Consider the following 21,098-nt stretch of genomic DNA (forward strand, 5'->3'; position numbering starts at 1 on the left):
AACTTTTGTCATTTTACACATGCAGGAGCGAGTACAGTAAGTGCACATTTTTGCGACTCTCAAAGTCCTGAATGGCGTCGATGATACCGTCGTTTAGACTGTTGAGCACGTCGATCTAGCAAGGCAACAGGTGAGTTAGTTATCGTACCAACTTTTGTCATGTAGCTGTAAAGGGTGCAACGTACTGCCTGGCACAGCTCCAGTGCCAACGACCCGCCCACTTTGGCGTGTTCGGGTGTGTCTTTAGTGTCGAGACAGAGCAGATGCAGCGGCCTCCAGGCCATGGTGAGCTCAGACCCGGTGGGCTGCGCTGCTCCGCGTAGCTGCAGGTCCTCGAGTACGATCTCGAAGATGCGGTCGTCGAAGCACAGCACAACGTCCAGACCTTGGAGCTCCTTGACGCTGAGATCTTGCCAGCGCTGCGGACACTTCTTGGTCAACATGTCTCGCTCCAGCATGGACAGCACGCCGTTGCGCTTGAATCTGTTACGCACCAACTTTTGTCATTGACTGGTCGACATTAAGTAGGAGGAAAAACTAGAACTGACAGTTCGGCGTTCTCGGCCTTGAGCTCGCGGTACATGGTCTCGTAGGGGGTGAAGAACTCGTAGATTCGAGGATCGTCGCGCGACGGACCGGGAAAACGCACGCGGTTGCCCGCGCCGAAGGAGCATACACGCAGCCCCGCGGCATGTAGATGGTCGTGCGCCTCCGTGCTGCGGTTCACGTTGTTAGCGCACAGCATGGCGAACATGGGGCGCGTCGACGCCATCGCTGCTGGAAAAGGAAAGTAAACTTCATGCAACGAGAGCTGGTCGCGCGAAGGTTGCTCGAATAATAGATTATGCGCAAACTTTAGCTTTTCGTAATTACTTGTATTAATAAATAGTACATGTATTATTTCAAGTTTAGCTTACCGATAATATTAATTTGTCGGACTTTGATTAATACTTGAAGTACCGTCTCTTCATACTTAGTACGGTATGGTACCTCGAACTCCCCGCTAAAATTAGGATACTTTTCAAAGCAGAGCCATTTGTTACCCAAAGTAGGCAGCATATTACAGTTCTCTAATAAAAATTGCCGCATTCTATCAGTGTCTTTATCGTTAAAAGCATCTCGATGAAAAATTATGCTAAGTCAAATTTACCTTAACTTTTTTTTTAAACGAAGTAGTAATAATACAAGTACAATGTAGCACTGCCGGTCGATAACAGTCAGCATGCTACAACGTAGTATAATACAAAAGCCAGCGTTTTCATCAAATCGATTGCACTCGAATGAGTCAGGGGGCGGAAGATAGCAGCGCAACTGTATCTTGCCCTTCGCACACCGACGCTTACACTGTAAGCTACAGGTCCTCTTCGTTAATGATCACTGAGTTTGGCGGTCCCACTGACGCCTAAATAACCGCAGCGGGTACTGACGATTTTGCTGCGGCTGCCTACGTGGGCTCTGAGAGGTCGAATTGACCGGCCGGAAAACGTTCCCGTAGAGCTCTTTTTGTTCCCGTCGAGCTCCTTTTCAATGACGTTGGACCTTAGAGGTGAAAGTGCGGAACACCGCGCGCAAAATACACAAAAAGCGGCCAGCGGCACTGTAGAACGCATCATAACGCAAAAAATCCCAGCGTCTAATCGCGATAGCTTCGATCAAAGGCGAGCGAGCACAAGGTGCATTGACAAATAGCGATCTTACCAAAGAGAGAATGTTACACTGGTTGTTGCATTTTTATATTTCAACGATGAATATCGTCGATGGATTGCTTAGTGGGTTTAAGGTATCTGCTTTCCTCATTCTTATTGCGCGCCGAGCATCTATCCATCCGCCAGCTACCGACCGATGCTTACTGCGATTTTTTTTTGCTTTTAATCACACCTAACACTACATGTAGTTCCGTCTTGTGCGATTCCGTTAAAGCTGCAATTTCTATCTGACTCACAGATGCTGCAATAAAAATAGGGTTTGCGCGAGGAGATAATTTGATCGTAAACAGAAGGCGAGAATGGTGTTTTGAGCGTGTTGGCGTTCCTTGTGCAGCAAAAAGCCTCACATGTCGTTTTCCCCGCTACAATCTTTGTAGATTCGCCAATTTTTCTAAGAAACAGTGGTGGAACAACGCAGCCGACAAATAGCTGACCACTTACTCACTAGCATAACGTCGGGCGTGCACCGATTTGAGTCCTAAATATCAAAACCCATTTAAACACCTGTACAGGAGTTGCGGCGCAATTCCATTTATGCCTGATTGCATTTTGGTTCACGTCCGTGTTTCATAGTCACACTCGACGCGAGGGACTATCCAACGGAGTTTCACCAAAAAGCTGGAGCGTCGTCAGTTTGTCGCTCCAAAGCCCTCCAAAGCCTACACCACACTGAGCAAGCTTATTCACCACGGCGAATCAACAGCTTGGCGATGCCGCAGACAGAATCCAGTTCGACGTTAAACTTAAATTTAGATCAAAAACTCGGTTTTGGCGAGCCCTGCTTTGCACAGCAGTTCACTTTGACCAGCGCAACGGCTCAAATATTTGTCGCCTCACTTGCAGTTTGTAAGTTTTTCTCTGTGAATAAGATGCTCTTGCAACGCAGGACCCCACAGCTATCGAGCAAAGTAAATTGTAGAAGATGTAGCTGCATTCTTGTCGTACGGTATCCCTACGTCGACGCGTTGTCGTGTGAGACTCGCTCGGAGCCACTCATCAGCCTCGTTGTTGCTCAGCCGCAGACTTGGCGCACTCTTCCATTCCCTTGTTGCTGCGCTACGCGGGACTTTTTCAGCGTAGCATTTCTCTTCAAGAGTAACCGGGCAAAGGCTCCACACAGTGCCTTGTGGAACGGTAGAAGAAGGCAGCTGGCGGGGATTCAGCGTCTCAAGTGGAAGTGTAGGCTCGGTTGTGAACCTGGGTGGACCTTTCGTCCTTACTCGCCTCGTTTCGTTCGGTCGCGGGCTCCTCGGCCAAGCGAAGCAGCTTCAAGCTCTTTACAAAGAAAAGGGCGGCGGTTCTCGCGCGGAGGACGACGCCTCGACGTGCATAGCAAAGTCTCGTGAAGTTGAAAAGCTCAAGCTCAAACTTAAAAAACGCTCGACTTGTTGCACAGAGCCTTTACTTCCCAAGCCGCGAGCTATCGCGTGAGTGGGGGGCTCGAAGGACTCGGGCTTCCTCTTCCAGCTGACAACGCCTGCTGACGTAAGTCACGCGTGGTTTGCTCGTGTTTGAAATCCTCAACACCGCGCACTGTGTCGCTTGTCACATCATCTTTAAGGCCGAAGCAGGCAGAAACGTTGGCGCTCTCATGGAGCGTCAAGAACAGGGCGTAGACGCCCACCAGGCCGCTGCAACAGGAGACACAGGAAATCAGGAGGACGCGACGATGACGTCGGTGTCACGCGGCGTTAAACGCGACTCTGGTGGTGCAACTGAGCAACACCTTACAGTACCGACCGAGGAGAACTGGAGCGCACTCAGCAACCTCCGCGTCGCAGGAGAAGAACTTGCAGTGCAGACACAACCAATAACTGGCTCCGACAGCAATACCGGTAGACATAAAGTTAGACGAACGAACAGCTACGCGACCCCGTCGACACCTCAGGACGACGGCAGCTTCAGTAAGTCGTCACTAAGTTTCATTCTGGACGACCAGGCTGCGTCGGCGGCAGTCGCTGGTAAGCACCGCAATTATTATTTTTCGTCACTTTGCGCTAAGTTACTAGCTTTCGTCTACAACTTTCAGGCAACGACCTATTCACACACGGAGACAAACAGGTCGCTGCTTTACTTGCCCGAAGCAAAAGCACTGGAGACTTAGCGGGCGATGCAGCACAAAGTGGACGCATCAGCCGCACTAAGCAAGGCGCCGACGGGAAGCGTCGGGCACGACGACCACCTAGCCGCATCTGCAAGCATGAAGGCTGCGAGCAGTATGTGGTGGATCAAGGACTGTGTGTTCGCCACGGAGTACGTACTATCCATTTCTTCACGTGCCAACTTTGCATCATGTTGACGGCCAATTTTAGGCTAAACATTTTTTTTTAGCCCTTCGATTAATATTATTTTGTGTGCATTTAACAGGGTGGTAAGCGATGCCAGGCCCCAGGCTGCACCAGTCGAGCGAAACATCAGGGTCGTTGCTGGAAACATGGTACGTCAGATGACCAATATATTATTTTTAAGCATTATCTAAGAAAGAAAATAACCCCGGACATTAACAGGCGGTTCGACGGAGTGCAAGGTTCCTAGCTGTATCAACCGCGCAAAGTCGCGTGGTTTTTGCTGGTCCCACGGCGGCGGCACGAAGTGTAAGACCGATAACTGTGAGAAGATCGCAATTTCTAACGGTTTATGTTGGGCTCATGGGGGAGGTACGATATTATATATATTTACTTCGAAGTATTTATTTGGCAAATTTGGGTTACGTGCTTATTTTTGTCTGAAACTGTATGCAGGCAAACGATGTGCTGTCGAAGGGTGCATGCGCCAGGCATATGAGCGCACCGACAACCTGTGCAACAACCACTTCCAGGAGCGACAGCACGGCACAGCAGCCGTCGAAGTGAGAGAAGATGTGGCTGGGCCCACAAGCGGGCACCCTGACGACGAGGAGAAGCCGCCAGCTCACCAGTAACGAAATGTTTGTACAAATCCCATGACGCCGCTTTGGTCAATAGCAAATCGAAATTCCGCCGTTCAAGTCGAAGTTGCACAAAAAAATCCAGTTGAATGGTCGTATGTGACGTGTCGATCGTGATGATTCATGGCGTGTTAGTTAAACTAAACAGAAACCTTTATGCTGCGACAAGAAACTATTTTGTCGCTGCATGAAGGTTTCTGTCGTCGAAGAGTTGTGTCCACGAAGACAGGCTCACGATTCGTCTATCTGACTCAATGCGCGCCACCTCGGAACAATAACTAATTTTAACAAACAAAGACGAACTTCGCCCGAAGAAGCTCTGAAATTTATCACCGTTTTTTTTCTCGAATTCCATGTTAGCTATTCCCTTCCCCTTTAGATCGATAAATAGTTTAACGCTGTGAAGATTGAGATTTCCCGTAGTGATGCATCTCCTGCCTTGCTAAATCAGCCCTTCCGAATGACTACAGTAGAGACCTGTAATTTCTGGAGTTGGAGCAAGGAATACACAAAAAAATCCGATTAGCCAAGAAGTAAATCTCAGCATGGTGTTTGAACTCCATATCCAAAAAACTACAGCTCTCTAGTAACCACAAGTACGTCGAAGTACATGTTACAATACAGTGCGCGCTCGTAAATATGTGCGCTTCCCTAATTCCGGGTTAATTTCCCTAGCAATTCGATTTTAGTGGTCGGTGAGCTGTTGGTAAAATTGTTTCAGGACGTCGACAAAGTCCGCGATTATACGTGTTTAGTTAGTTTTCTTCTGAGTTAAAAAGACCATGCGATATATAAAATTTGCAGTCTTAGTTATGTGCTTTTGGACATACATAATGTAAGGCAGAACGTTTTATAAAAACATTATTAGTGGTTATCACGGTTGGATAGTAAGTAAGTAAGGAAAACGGCCAGTTTGGGGCCGCCGACCAGCTAAGGGCCGAACCAAACTTTCACCCAATAAAACTTGTTATATGAATATGAGACCATGGGTGGTCGAAATACGTTAATTACGAAACCTTCAGACATTGATAGACGAATGGCGGGAAACAAATGCTTTGGCGCCACCGAGCTAATACGCCATGGTCAAGTACTGGACAGAGGTAAAAGCTGAAGCGGTACCCCTGGCTCGAGGATGCGTACCAGTGTCTGCAGTTGCAGAAAGAATGGGAATTCTGAAGCGAACCATTCGCAAGTGGGTTCAAGCTGCTATTTGTGGCAAGTTGCTGGAACCCGCTCGAAGAGGACCACGTCCACTGCTTCCTGAAGAGGCAGAACGCCATATTCACGAGTGGGTAGTCGGTCGGCAGCTTGTTGGGTTTCCTGCAGACCGCCACCAGATCCTGCGTAAGGCCCAGGAGGTGGCACGCCCTGTGTGTGGTCGCTCTGTCGGGGATGGCTGGTACCGGCAATTCATGGAGCGCCATCCAACGCTGGCAAGTCGCACGGCTCAGAAGCTCACGCTGAAGCGGAATAATATTGAGTCTTCAAATTTACTACTTTGTTTAACTCACTAGCCCAGCTAGTTATTGAGCTAAAGCTGGATGCGTCGCGCGTGTTCAACTTGGATGAAACTGCCATCAAACACGAAACAAGAGCAAAAAAGTGGTGGCGGTGCGTGGATCCTCTAACGTGTGGAGCATGGATCCTGCTATTAATTTTCACCTGACTATTGTAGCATGTGGAAGCAGTGCTGGCTTTGTCGTGCCACCCGCCTTCATCCTGCCGGGAAAGACGGTTGAATGGGATATACTGAAGAACTGTGATATACCAGGGGCTTCAATTACTACGTCTAGCTCAGGTTTCATCAATTCGTGTTTGTTTGAGAAGTGACTGCAATTCTTCGCGAAATCTGTACCAAGTTCCGTGAAGCGGCCGCTGCTGCTTGTACTGGACGAATGCAGCTCTCACTACTCCGCGGGCGTGGTCAAAAAGGCCTCGGATTTGGCCATCCTGCTCGTTTTGCTGCCGCCAAATGCAACACACCTGCTACAACCTCTAGACGTTGCTGTCTTTGCCACACTCAAGGTAAAGTTATGCAGCTTGATTTACGGAATGGTGGAGGAGGACGACGATGGACGCTTCACGATTGACAAGACGACAGCGATACGCTTGGCGAGCATGGCGTGGTCTAGCAGCAAAATAGGCCGGAACATCAAGGCTGGATTCAAAGCATGCGGATTTTTTCCGCTTTCTTTGGTAAACATGAGCAATAGACTAGGTGTCTACAACAAGAATGGAGTTCCTAGCCACATGCACCTTGCAACATGGCTGCACGTAAAGTTGACTGTCGAACATGAGGTTCTCACGCTTCCCGTACGGCCGAAGAAATCGACGAAGCGCAAGCGAGTCGAGCTGGGTGGCCAATAGCTGACGCAGGCCAAGTAAGAAGCTGCTGCGGCAAGTGCAGCAAAACCGCCCAAACCAAAACCTGGCAAGCTGATATCAGAGCCAGCTATGCCTGCCAACATTGTTTGTTCGGTTGTGGTTTAGATCAAAATAGTGCTAGTGGGATACTTTGACTGAACTTTGAATAGAAAGCTTTACTTTCCATTTAGTGCGGAGAATTAACGTGATCGAGCAGACTTGAACTCGCGACAACCCTGCTCCCCGAAGGGCCCTCAATAAGCTAGCCGTCTTAACGACTGAGCTGTCAGCACTAATTAAGAAATGCGATAATCACTTTGACAAATTGATGCGCCTTCACTATTCAAAATACTTTCAATTTGTACATCATCTATCTCAGATAAGAAGATGCAGTAACCCGATCCATATTACCATGCGATTTTCGTGGTCACCTCTCTGTAGACCACCAGTACGTTATTCAAGTCAAGATTCGGCCCTTTATTGGCAGTCAGCTCAAATACAATTGCAAATTTCGCAGAGCCTTTAGGCACCAGTTTGATTGGTCCGGCAGCACAAAAAAATTAAGGAGTAGAAGAGATGGTGGGCTTTCCAAACCTGCCACATTTTTTCTCTTCCGATAACGCGATCCCGAGTTATGAGAAGAATTACCGGGCGTCTCGAAAACGGCCCGAAATTGGCCATTTCCCTTAGCATTATCTAATCAAATCAAACTTTCTTGCTTGAACCGTGAGGGCCCCAATTTGTGTGGCGTGACAGGCGCCTTCGTCTCAGACAAACTGGCTACCAGCCACTCACCTATAGCGTACTGCAGTCATGACTCGCAGTGAGCGTGCTACAACATTGGAATGGTTGGAGGCTGTTATGATAGCCAACGAGCTACAGGGTGACACGGACGGCTGCGACGAGGAAGTCATGGTCTATAAGGCGGTCAGCGGAAATCGATACCTGGAACGCAACCACGTAGAGTGTTGTCGCTCAGACACGCCTCGCGAAGTAACAAACAAGCTCCTTGATGCAAAGGGAAAATATGAAGACTGAATTACTTGGTGTCAGCTGGTCTGCTTCCTGAGCATTGACCAACACTCACGGGCCTTTGCCCTCTCTCATATAACGACCTGGTTTCTTTGCTACTCCAGCTTTCTTCAATCTGCGCCAGGCCCCGATGCAAAATCCAACACGCCCTTCTCGAAGATCGGTCTTCGAGGTCGAAACTCGTCTTCGACTACGTTTCTGCTCCAATGCCTACAATCAGCAACAATACTTTCAGTCGCTTCTTCTCCAGAGGCTTGGTCAGCGTGTCGGCAGGGTTTGTTTCCCCCTTGACCTTATGCAACTCCACAGTGCCTTTTTGCACTTGCTCTTGGACGTAACTCCACCGCAATTTAATGTGGTGCGTACGTCTGCTGTAGGTAGGATTAGTTGCCATCACGTGAGCAGCTTGGCTGTCAAATCCTACACGCAATTTCACATCGTGTTGATGTAAAATCTCTTGCAAAACATTTTTCCTAGCAACTGTCTCCATTGTGGCTTCATACGCGGCAATGTACTCCGCCTCCGCGGTCGACAAAGCGATGACGAATTGTCTTCGTGACATCCATGCTACAGCTCCGCCTGCTAGCTCAAACACGAAACCAGTAGTGTTCTTCCTTTGATCTGGGTCATTAGCCCAATCACTGTCACAGTAGCCCTGCAACACCAACTCCTTCGAGTCGTTCTTCTTTTTCTCGTACTTGATTCCATAGTCCAAAGTCCCAGCCAAGTAACGCAGCACTCTCTTTACCGTTCCAATATGCTTCACCAATGGGCTCCCTACGAAGCGACTCAGCTGACCTAATGAATAAGCCAAGTCCGGTCTGGTACTTGTAGCCAGGTACATGATCATACCAATGGCCTCACGGTACGGAAAGCTGCTGTCTGCACTCTCCTTCTCTCCAAGCGGTGTGAGCCGTGAATTTACTTCCATTGGATTCCCTACTGCATGTGCGTTTTAAAATCCTAAGTTTCCAAGAATCTCTCTTGCGTACTTGCATTTACGGATCATAATGTACTCTGGCGTGTGATTCACTTCCACACCTAAGTACTGTGTCAACAGCCCTTAATCCTTGAGACCGTACGTGTTGTCCAAGTCCATGAACAACAGATCCTCGTACTCCTTGCTGTTCGTTGCAACCAATATATCGTCGACGTATACTAGCACGTATATTATCGTGCCACCCTCAAATAGGTAGTACAGGCACGGCTCCGTCAACGATCTCTGGTATCCACGCTGGACGAACCAATCATTGAGCCCTGAATTTCATTCTCGATTCGATGTCTTAATCCATACAAAGCCTTGAGTACCACGTAAGAATGCCCACTCACTCTGCACGGATATCCGTTGATGAAGTGTAGATATTATCGTATGCCTAGCCATGCATTGAGGTAAGCGGTATTCACGTCTCCTCCGTATACCTCTAATATTAGTAATAATGCCAGTCCTAACAACAGTCTAAATGAAGCCATTCTTGACACAGGGGCAAACGTTTCCTTGAAGTCAATGCCTCGTCGCTGGTGATTCCCCAACGCCACTATACGAGCCTACAATCTTATCACATGTCCCTGAGGATCAGACTTCAATGCATATACCCACATTGTACTCACAGGCTTCGCATCTTCAGGAATGTCCTCATCCGATATTTCTTCGATGACCTTCTTTGCCTTCAGTGCAGCGATCTCTACCATCTCTGCTTCCAGCCAATAGTTAGCAAATCTGGATCGTAGTGCCTCACGTCTGTTACGAGGAATCTTCACCTCGCAAGCACGAATAGGCCGTCCATTCTCGTCCAGAACTCGTGAAGTCGTTGCATTCATCACAAAGTCATCAAAGCGTCGAGGTCGACATCTTTCGTGTACCCCTCGAAGTCCTGTTCGAGCTCGCTTGATATCTAACTTAGCGGCCTCGTGTTCCACACGGGCCTCTTTCGACTGAGTTTCATCGCGGTGTGTACGCTTTCCAGTTTCTCGAATGACGACGGGATAAAAACAAACACTAGCAACCATCGTCTGCGCGCTATCATTGTCCATAACCGCACTTTGATCTCATTCAATTTGTCTTCCAACGCATCAGTAGTAAAGTGCAGCGACGCGAGGTCCTCCTCATCTACAGCTCCTTCGTGACGGTCTTTATAAGCTACATCTTCAGTAGCCTGTAGATCAGACACAAACTTGGCGGTGTGCTCATCGGGAGAGTAACCTTTGCAGCCTACCACATCCTCTTAAAACCGAGTAGAAAGCCAATCTTGGCATTGTTGTCATGCTTACGTCTTCCGGACGTCACAGGAACATGGACATATGCCAGAGATTCAAACTCCATAATGTGATGCACGTCAGGTTTCATTCCAAATATCATCTCGTAAGTTATCTTTTGAGTGCCACGGTTGTATACCCTATTCTTGACGTATACGGCATTTCGTAGTGCTTCAGGCCATATACTCCAAGGAAAGCATGCATGTACCATCGTGGTCTTCATCATGTCCACCAATGACTGATGCGTTCGCTCGCACAAGCTCAATTGAGAACTCTTTGGACCCACTCGAATGTGCTCAATTCCTCTCCATGCGTACCAGTTTGCCATACCTTTGTTGATGAACTTCCCACCTTTGTCTGTCAGTACTTGCTTCACTTTGTAGACAGTCCCGTTCGCATTTCGTCCTGCTTGACGCTCGGCCCAGAGTAGGTACTCCTGCAAGTGCTTGCTACAACTTGACACTCTTTACTGGTCAGCAAGAACACTCTCACGAATCTGGAGTATCCATCCATTACCACTAGTACGGCTTCATACCGAGTCCGATTAGTTTTACTTGGAATGAGAAGGCCAGCATACACAACTTTATTCGGCCACTTTGTTGCCCTATCCATCCCCTTGCAATGAGCCGTCTTCTTTTGCTTTCCGAAGTGACATGCGTCACAGATCTGCTGGTGACACTGGGCCAACATCATGCCTCTCACTAGTCATCGGTCTACCATTGGCTTCAGGTATTGTGGACAAGTATGACATATACGCTCGTGCCACAACGCCAAGGTGCCAACCCCTTCGGCTACAGTATAGTTTGCCATTGGACGCCGATTAACAAGCTCTTTCACACTTGTTTGTCCTGGATGTAGTCACAGAAACCCTAAAGTTGCTTCCTGAGGCTTCGCTACCGCTACTGATCTTCCTTCCCAAAGGATAGTGAAGTCCTGAATATCGTGATTGAACGTGAAGTCAAACTCCTGTTCATGAGCAAGTCCAGGAGAGGAGAGTCCAAATTCAGCACCGGGTATGTAGAAAACATCATCTGGATACATCACCGTCTGCTCTCCATTCACCTCAGTGGTTAATGCAACAGTCCTATCCCAGCGATACGAGCTGCAATGTTTGGAGAAAATACCTCGAATGCTGCGTAGTTGTGACGCGTCCTCAGTGTAGCTCACCAAATACGATCGATCTCCGACCACGTGAAAGTTTGAAGCTGTTTTAAAATACCACCAACCGCTAAAGTTTTCATCGACAGGTACTTGATCAATTACTTCCAGAAGCTTCTCATCTACTCCTGTACCCTGATCATCGTACAGAGTTTGTGATCATGATGAGCCTCATCTGTCATCAATCCCGTCACTATCCCTTGATCTGCAGGTTCAAGCAGTATCGGTGACGGTCCATTGTCTACTTGGCTGAGTGTCAGATTTCCCTGTGGTTTCCGCTTGGGCTCACTGTTACTTCCAGCACCACTCTTGTTTTCTTGACTAAGCGTCAAGGTTCCCTGCGGTTTTCGCTTGGTTTCGCTGTCTCCAGCACCGCTGTTCTTCTCTTCACGCTCCTGCCACTTGGCCTTAATATGACTATCACTCCCGCAGACAAAGCACAGCCTGGCTTTTCGCAGTTTACCTGACTTGTTCTGCTGATTACCATTTCCGCCTTTCTCCTGATTACCACCTTTATCACCTCCGCCTTTTTGCCCTCCTTGCTTTCCTGGACGCTTGCCTCTGAATTCCTTCTGTCGAGCAGCGGCTGCAAGAATTAATTCACGAACCCGAACCGGTGTGTACACACTTGGGTCCGCGCCATAACGGATCGAGGATTTCAGACATTCAAACTCGGTCAATCCAGCAGCATATCCACCATGGCACTGTCTTCAATAGTATGCTGCAAGCCTACCAACTCCGATTTGATGCTGATCATCTTGCAAAGATGGAGATTTGCATCTCCTCCAGAAGCGAGCTTCTTATCCCATAGATCATTTTCCAAGCGACGAATCGTGTAGGCATTGATAGCTTCTTTCTGCTTTCCTTCAAACAGTTTACAGAGCTCTACCCATATTTCCGATCCGGTCTCCTTGTCGCGAATCTGCTGAAGAATCTCCGGCTGAACAGACATACCAATCATCCGCATGATCTTACTTTGCTTCTTATTGAACCTTTCCTGATCCTCTAAACTTGCTGTGGAGCGCATGCTCTTGGTTAAAGTTTCATCAGCAATGTCCTTATCACGGCTGGAAAGTAAGTAAGAAAAAATAATTGTCAGCAAACCTTCAAACCTGCTAAAACGTTCCTTTAAAACGAGGAAAGTTTGAAAGAAACCAGTGCACCGCTTTTATTGGCTATTTCGAGAAGTAATTGGTATGGCTCTATTGGCAGAAATCAATGGTGAATTGAATGGCGTTGACCAACACAGCAACAAGCACAGCTCCTCTGTCAACATGGGGAGCAAACACTGGTCTGATTCGGAGGAATATGCTCTTATAAGTTTCCTTGGCACAAACTGAAAGGACTACACGACGGGTGTGAAGTTCATGTTCTACGCTAGTGAATACGGGAACACCTCGAGCTGGACCTGAACAGGGGCTTGCTTTTGCTTCCACGGGGACCGCAAAGATGCAAAGTGCAAACGGAGCCGCTCTAGCAAGAGCTTAAACGTTTGTTAATTCACCCGTAGGTCCCGCTGGGTGCGTATATAATTCATCTTGGTAACACGCTGTGCCTCCCACTTTCCAGTCTTCTCTATGTTGGATTGTGCATCGAGGCCTGGTGCAGATTGAAAAAAGCTGGAGTAGCAAAGAAACCAGGTCGTTATATGAGAGAGGGCAAAGGCCCGTGAGTGCTGGTCAATGCTCAGGAAGCAGATCAACTGACACCAAGAAATTCAGTCTTCATATTTTCCCTTTGCATCAAGGAGCTTGTTTGTTACTTCGCGTAGCGTGTCTGAGCGACAACAGGGTGATGAGCCCAAGTGGTGGTAGCGTAGGCATGAGTAAGCCGATGAAGTACATCAGCGAAGGGGTGCCGAAGAATTGGCAAGGCAAGGGTTGGCAGACATACAAATGGGCCATGATGAACGTCTTCAAGGAGGATGACTTGACTATTAATGCATAAAAATTAGGGTTGTAATTACCAAATCGACACAAGAATAGCTACAAGTCTCCTTCTTCTCTTGACCCCGTTAATCCTTCAATTCGAAGTTCCTCTTTCGAATTTGCCAGCCATAGCCGTCGCCCTTACCCCCCCCCGCACCTCACGTTTTGCTCAAGCAGATTGTTTTTTCTACTTTTCGACGCGTCTGGACAACAATGGGGAGGCAACTGACTACTACAAGTGCAAAGTGTGTGCTACACTCCACAAACAGCCAAGTGGAAATGGCCCTACCAACCTGAATCAGCACATACCGCCTTAACCCTTCTAGCCCGAGCATTTATTTTGTATCCTACATAATAAGGAATTGTATGGATTAAAGTATGCCGTTGGAAGCCCCTCTGCGCTCGGTGCTCACATAAAGTCTACTCGAGCGGATATAACATGCACAATGTATCCAACAGCTGCAATAATCACGATCGCCTTTTGGCCCCTGGCGACCAGAGTACGTCCAGAACACCTCACCCAACAAACGCCCTCGAATTCTAAATGGTTACGTACCAACCACTCATCCTTGACCCACTAAAAGCGCGCCATGCCGGGAAGCACGAAAAGATTAAGAATTATGCTCAGTTCCTAACTAACGGAGTAGTGAGGGGGAACAGGGCAAATGGGGGAACAGGGCAAATTCCCGGGGGTGGGGGGGGGTCGAAAAAGATCGAATGGAATGTAAGTGTAACTAACTTATTGACTCTCTGCTAATCGCATTCTTCCTCCTCGCTTTCTCTCTTGCATTTACGGAATCTAATCTCTTTTTTAGGCGCGGTGGAATGCTCTTCCAGGCCCCCAAGGTATCGTGCCATATCTGGAAACACATGAGCGTGTTGCCGCTCTTACCGCAGCGAGCGTGGCGGCAGAGCGGTACACGGCCGCCAAAAGCATCGCTGCACTACTGACAGTAGAAGCTCGTTTCAAACGACTTCAATTTGCAGTCTGCAAAGGCGGAGCAGACTTTGCAAAGGTACTGCCTTCGCTTGTGCTGGTAATATTTTCGCGGTGATATGCACTTATGTATGCTGTAACGCTGGACCCGGAGCTGGTCGTGGACGTCCACGCCACCCAGACCAAGTCCATTGTCCACGACCAGCTGTTGACAGGGCACCGTGCTTCGCGTGTCATCTTTCTTCAAGCGCAGAACAACGGCGAGACGCGTACGGCAACCCGTAGCAACCATGTTCACAGGCTTTGGATCCATCCAGCTCAATGTCACTAGCTGCGGGTGGTCATGTGCTTGAGCGATACGGTAAGTCCCTCTCGGCATTCGCTTCGGCCGCTTCTTGTGGGTGAAGTGCAGAGGACACCAGCCCAAACAGTCAATCCGCATTGTTCCCACATGATACAGCCCCATATCAAGGAGATTCAAGCTCAGCGACACAGTCGAGTAAAATCTGTCTATCACAATCGGTCGTTTCATTGGCTGGTCGATCAAGGTCTTTGAGATGTTCCGCACAGCAGCCTTTGGACTAATTCCCATCGACGATACCCGCTGCGAAATGTTTTCTCAACTGCTTCCAATACCGACCGGATCTGCCACGCCTTGTAACCCCCCCCTGTCCTCGTTGTCGTTGAAGTGAAGAAATTTCATGATGCTCTCGAAGCGATCGTGCCTCATAAAGCACGAGAACGTTCCACGTGGGATAGCACCGTACTCCAATATTTCGAAAGGCCGTCTCAAATTGGGGATACAGCTCTAGCGAAGAACAGCGCAGCGACATACACGATCTCATGAACTTGAATACGCTTGAATTTCTGCAAAGCTTCCTCTATATCCGCCAAGTTGAGTACACTGACGCAATGATCTGTGGCTTGACGAGCAAGCAACTTGTTTCGTCGAGAAATAGCGACGTCTTGGATATTCTGATTACGATAGCGATTCGTCTCCTTGGCAATACGTATCCACAGTTATTTTGGTAAGAAGAGGAAGAACATGCCCAATGGTGAGTCTGCATATGCAACAGCTAAACGCGTGGGGCCATACTGCCCGTCGTAGTAGTCAGTAGCAACGTCGAGTTGGAGGTTGCCTACAATGTCACAATGCCGGATCATACAGAATAAAAAGTTACAATACAAACTGTTCTCTATCATCCAGACTTACTGCTATGGGCTTCATCATACATCTTCCATCTATTCTCAGCGAGGTCTCGGAGATCAGCATCTGTCAAGTAAAATACCTCTTCGACGGGAACAGCTTCTTTGATTTCCACGTCATCGAGATCTTTAACGCCTTTGTCATCTTCCGTTACGTCTTCATTGTCCGCACCCGACGCTGAATCACTGAACCCTTCACCGACAGCCATGTTTGTAACGGGGTTACATGGTGTGGAACACACAGGGGTACGGGGTACCCGGAGAGTTAACAAACTCTCAGTACATACGTTGGAGAGTTAGCAAGGTCTATCAGTACGTTGGCTGAAAGCCACACGTTATCCATTTGATTAGGTTTAACTATGCTAGATAGTTAAGGAGATACATTTACCCTAGGCGGCTTGGCCGCAATAATAATAAATAAAACACTTCTGGTTTTGAAGCATAAAATTTAAGGTATTAGCTTTGAGCCCAAGACCAGGGCTGTAAGTGTCCTTTGGATAAGGAACTTAATATTAGTGACTCTTTGAGTCGAACGTCTTCCTCTGACGCTAAAGCTATGGCAGCCCCGCTGCACTTGCTAGCACTTGTAGTCAATCCCGCTCATGAGTCGGTTGACTATTTCCTCTGCGAGGATGACACACCCCGTGTTCGCGAATTGGCCCCCGGCGCAGCAGGACGCGCTTACTAAGCTTATGTCCTTGCTTGGCCCGGAGGGCGTGGCTCATCTTGCATCGCAAGTTCCAGAGGCGGTCACCGCGAGGCTAGAATCGTTCTCCCGCTACGAGAACGCGCTCTTGAAGCACGTCCAAGTGAGGATGAGCGCCGCAACGGCGGCGGCGTCGATGACACGTGAAGAGTTTATGAGACTGAAACCGCTCATGGCGAACGTAAAAATCTTCGAGGGGAAGGATGGAGAGTATCTCCTTCTCTAGACCCGTGAGGTCGAGATGGCCATGGGATCGGCCCTGCTCCAGTCTGAGCATCAGCGCGTGGTGCTAACTATCTCCAGGCTTAAAGGTCGCGCTCGAGAATGGGCACTAGCGTGCGGCACGTCTGTTGACGCTGCATTTCCCACTTGGGATCAGCTGAAGCAGCAGCTTTCGCGCGTGTTCGCGCCGCCTAATCAGGCGTACCGTATCCGGTCAAAGGTACTTGCTACCCGCCAGTTTAAGAAGAAATTATTGGACTATGTCCAAGAGTTGAGAATACTTATCGCCGGAATGGCGGCGGACCCTCTTCCGGAGCTGGTCAGCGTGACCGTGTTCATGGAGGGACTTCGTGTGAGCGCAGCTCGAACGGAAGTGTTCCGTGTACACCCTAACGCTTTCGAAGAGGCGGTGGATGGGGCATTAAATGCCGAGCACAACTTCAGGTCGGCTCGATCTGGTTGGAGCGCTAGTAGCGCAAGCTCTTCGAGCGGTCCAGAGCTGATGAATGTCAGCTATGCTGACGATGAAGAAGCGGAGCTTCTTGCTGCGGAGCAGCGCGGCGGCATCCGCCGATGCTTTGTTTGCAATAGCACTAAACACTTGAGGGCCTATTGCCCTCTGCGCAAGAAGCGCGTGGCTTCGGCGAGCCAACCCTCCAGGAAACGGCAACTCCCAGTAGGCGCGGGGCGGCTTACTGGAGAAGAACTGAGTTCTGTTGTGCCTCGAGGAGGTAGAGGGCAACGGGGCGCAGCCCCGAAGGGAGCTGAGCTCTCTTATGAGAAGCGTGTGCGCAAGCCGGGCTTTCTAGTCGTTCAAGCGAACGTGAAGGGCTTTGCAAAGCCATGCAGAGGCTTGATTGACTTGGGAGACTCGGGCAACTACGCCCGTCGCTCCACCCTGGAAGGGAATCAGCTGTATGCTGAAGCACTGGAAGTGCCAACGAGAGATACGATCTCTGTCCGTCTCGCGACGAGGACACTGGTAACTGTGTCGAAGGTCTCTGTCGACCTTGAAGTGAAGTTTGAGAACCTCGATAGCGTGGAACGCTGTTTGATCTTAGACCTGGATGCGAGGTATGACCTCATCCTTGGCATGGCATGGCATGGATCGACTGGAAGCCAAAAACGCTGGGTGTCTCCCACCATGCTCCGAGTGGAGCTTTGGTGAGTCATGAACCCACCTCTGCTAGGAAGCAGAAGCGCGTTTGGCGCGAGCACGAGACCGAGGCGGCCGTAGTGCTGGACATTGGTATGACCGAAATCGATAGCAACGAGGTTCCTGTTTGCCCTGAGGGCGTACTTGGTGCGGCACGTTATCCGCTGAGCGGTGCAGGTCAGGTCAATGACCAACTGCTGGGTCCTGGTGAGGACGAGCGTAGAGTGGCACGTAATCCACTGAGTGGTACGAATCTGGTCGAGGACCTACGGATGTGTGGCCCGACGGTCGCGGTCGACCGCGAGTCGAGGCATCATGGGCGTGGCCCAGGTGATGCAGGTGAAGTGACACCTAGCTCACTGTGTGAAGGCCAAGGACCTCTTGGCTTTCAGCCGATTGTCTTGCGAGACACTGTATCCTCTTCGAGGAGTGATGGTGCTGCTGCATCCCGTGGTGGTGAAGGAGATGTCGTCACACTGTTCTCATCCGGCCGGGCTCGGTCGCGGAGGGAGAGGAGAAGAAGACGCAGGGCGTCTGTGACGTCTTCGCATCGGACGTTGTGTCCACCGTGACGAGCGGTGCTGCTTTACGTGTTTGCTGTAAACAGCTGTATACACTCGTGAACGGAGTGACGGGAGAGGTAGAAGGCGACATCAGCCTTGACACTTTGCCCGCTGCAGATGCTCTGCTACAGCTGGACGAGATGTCCATTGCTGAGTTTGGCGAAGCCTTAATGGCAGGCGAGCTAGCCGAGGTGGTCCTGCTGGGACCTGAGGAGGAGTTGAACTCCTCATCAGTCGGGAACGACGCGATCCTAGAGGACACCAAGAAGGCACTGAGCGCAAGAAGTGGATCGGCGATCCTCAAAGATCCTTCGGATACCTTCTACCCGGCGGTGAAGGAGTATGGAGACGTTGTCTCGAAAGACCCACCGACGGGCCTGCCTCCAGATCGAGGCGTGTGTCATGAGATTGACCTGATCCTGGAACCAAATACTGCGTAACAAGGCAATGGCCTTTGCCGAGAGAGCAGTGTGACGTCATTGACGCATTCTTCCGTGCGAAGCACGAGACGGGGACGGTGCGTGAGAGTAAGTCTCCGCACTCGACACCCACGTTCTGTGTCAGAAAGCCGAACGGCAAGTGGCTCGTTTTTCATGCTTTTAACAAGCTAAATGCGGCCACTATCCCGGCGCAAACGCCGATTCCTCGCAAGGATGTTCTGCAGAACAACATGGTAGGCTGTACGTTGTAGAGTGCGCTCGACTTGGTCGATGGTTACTACCAATTGCTCATGAGAGCGAGCGACATTCCGCTAACAGCGGTGAGTACTCCGAGCAGTATGCTCTGGGAGTGGCTGGTCATGCCCCAGGGGCTGTCGAACGCACCAGCAACGTTTAATCGTCTTGTGACGCAGCTGTTTAGTCCTCACCGGGCGTACGCTCAGACGTACTTTGACGATATATTCGTCCATTGTCGTGCCGAGCACGGAAAGTCAGACGTGGATAACCACATTGACCACGTGCGAGCGGTGCTCGAGTGCATACGCAATAATAAGTTGTATGCCAACTTGGACAAGTGCATCATTGGCGCGGAGGAGATACCTTTCCTCGGGTGCTTCATTGGGAAGCGTGGCTTACGGGCAGATCCTGCCAAAGTCAAGGCCATCGTGGACTGGCCGGTTCCCAAGAACCAAAAAGACCTACGCAAGTGGCTAGGCTTAGCCAATTACTTGCACAAGTACAGAGCGAACTACGCGGAGATGGCCCGGCCATTATCAGATCTCCTTAAGAAGGACGCACCATGGTGCTGGAACGTCGAGCACGACGGAGCCTTTCAGGCTGTGAAGGAGAGCCTCCTCCAGGCTTCGATCCTTGCGCTACCGGACCCGGATAGTCCGTTTAGCGGCGTCTGTGACGCCTCCGATTTTGCAATCGGTTGTGCTTTGCTACAAGCAGACGCCGCAGGGCGCGAACGCGTGATTGCGTTTGAGTCTCGCCAGCTCAAAGCAGCAGAGAAGAACTATCCAGTTCATGACAAAGAGCTACTTGCAATGAAGTATGCTCTAGTAAAATTTAGAGTACACCCACTAGGCTCTAAGCCTTTTGTGATCTTTACTGATCATGCGTCGTTACGCACTGCGACCCAGTCGCCTCATCTCTCTCAGAGAATGGCAAGATGGCTTTTCTTCTTTGAGAGTATAACTTTGAGGTGAAATACAAGCGGGGGCGGCTTAATGTAGTGGCCGATGCACTCTCGCGCAGGCCGGACTACGAGTTAGCTCATGTCACCTGAGGCCGCAGGCCCACACGTGTACGGGTTCAGCGGCTGCTGCGCTGCGAGGCGGGCCGCTTCGGCAGGGTTACGCGGCTGGAAGCCGTAGTCACGGCGTGACGTTAGAAGAAGTGGTCGGACCACAGGTCGGAACGACTGCGAGCGCTGCTCATTGAACAACTGACGGCCTTCCGCCTCGTCCAGGTCATTCGTAATGACGCTGTGATCGTATCGATCTTCCTCGTCATACCGGGACGATAGCGGTGGCGCATCGCGCAGCGCGCGAATCGGATTCGAACGTTTAGAGAACGGATGCGGTGTCCGCGGGTCTCTTCTTGTTTGAGATCGTGCCGCCGAGCGGCTAGACCTCACAGAGGAAGCTGGAGAAGACGCAGCACTAGTGTGCGACCTCGGAGAGGTTGGGTTGGAGTAGTCCTCACAACCCATGGGCTCGTCGTAGTCGACTTCGCCCTCTTCAAGTTCCGAGAACATAACGCCGTTCCCTCTGGGCGGCGTCCGCGGCTCTGACGAGCTTTGAGCTTTGCTCTCTTCTTGTTGACGGATCATGGAGCGTTGACCGTGTCGACAGCGATACACTTGGGGGTACTCCGCCACGGAAAGAGACGAAGATGCTATTGGAGCAGTTGTGGAGCGCAGTTGAGGGTCTGGGACCGACGGGGTAGGGGAGGCGCGACTCGCTGGAGACGTTGGGCCGTGGGCCGGAGTGGAAGTGCCAGGCATCAAGGATGCGAACGCGTTTGTGAGCTCGCGGAGCTGCAGAACGCAGAGGTGAGGTCTACTGACCTTCGTCGTCTTGACAAGACGTGACCTCGCTAAGAAAAGTTTTGAAAACGGAATGTTCTCATCTTAGTGAGGGAGAGTGTAACGGGGTTACATGGTGCGGAACACACAGGGGTACGGGGTACCCGGAGAGATAAAAAAACTCTCAGTACATAAGTTGGAGAGCTAACAAGGTCTCTCGGTACGTTGGCTGAAAGCCACACGTTATCCACTTGATTAGGTTTACTCATACTAGATAGTTAAGGAGATACATTTACCCCTAGGCGGCTTGGCCGCAATAATAGTAAATAAAACACTTCTGGTTTTGAAGCATAAAAGTTAAGGTATTAACTTTGAGCCCAAGACCAGGGCTGTAAGTGTCCTTTGGATAAGGAACTTAATACTAGTGACTCTTTGAGTCGAACGTCTTCCTCTGACGCTAAAGCTACGA

The 21,098-nt window shown here is 49.9% G+C and overlaps 2 protein-coding genes across 2 annotated transcripts; one reads left to right on the plus strand and one right to left on the minus strand.

Annotated features, from left to right (window-relative positions):
• Positions 1-13: 13 nt before the first annotated feature.
• Positions 14-754, minus strand: PITG_04941 (RNA polymerase II subunit A C-terminal domain phosphatase, putative; the record flags this gene model as incomplete). Its single annotated transcript, XM_002905595.1, has 3 exons — positions 14-115; positions 186-483; positions 549-754. The coding sequence occupies 3 exons, from the start codon at positions 752-754 to the stop codon at positions 14-16; spliced, it is 606 nt and encodes a 201-aa protein (XP_002905641.1).
• Positions 755-3,297: 2,543 nt separating this feature from the next.
• On the plus strand, positions 3,298-4,626 carry PITG_04942 (uncharacterized protein; the record flags this gene model as incomplete). The annotated part of the gene is made up of 5 exons (XM_002905596.1): positions 3,298-3,667; positions 3,736-3,959; positions 4,074-4,143; positions 4,214-4,363; positions 4,448-4,626. The coding sequence occupies 5 exons, from the start codon at positions 3,298-3,300 to the stop codon at positions 4,624-4,626; spliced, it is 993 nt and encodes a 330-aa protein (XP_002905642.1).
• Between the last annotated feature and the right edge of the window lie 16,472 nt (positions 4,627-21,098).

This window comes from Phytophthora infestans, genomic scaffold (assembly GCF_000142945.1).
Source record: "Phytophthora infestans T30-4 supercont1.6 genomic scaffold, whole genome shotgun sequence".
Lineage (NCBI taxonomy): Eukaryota > Oomycota > Peronosporomycetes > Peronosporales > Peronosporaceae > Phytophthora > Phytophthora infestans.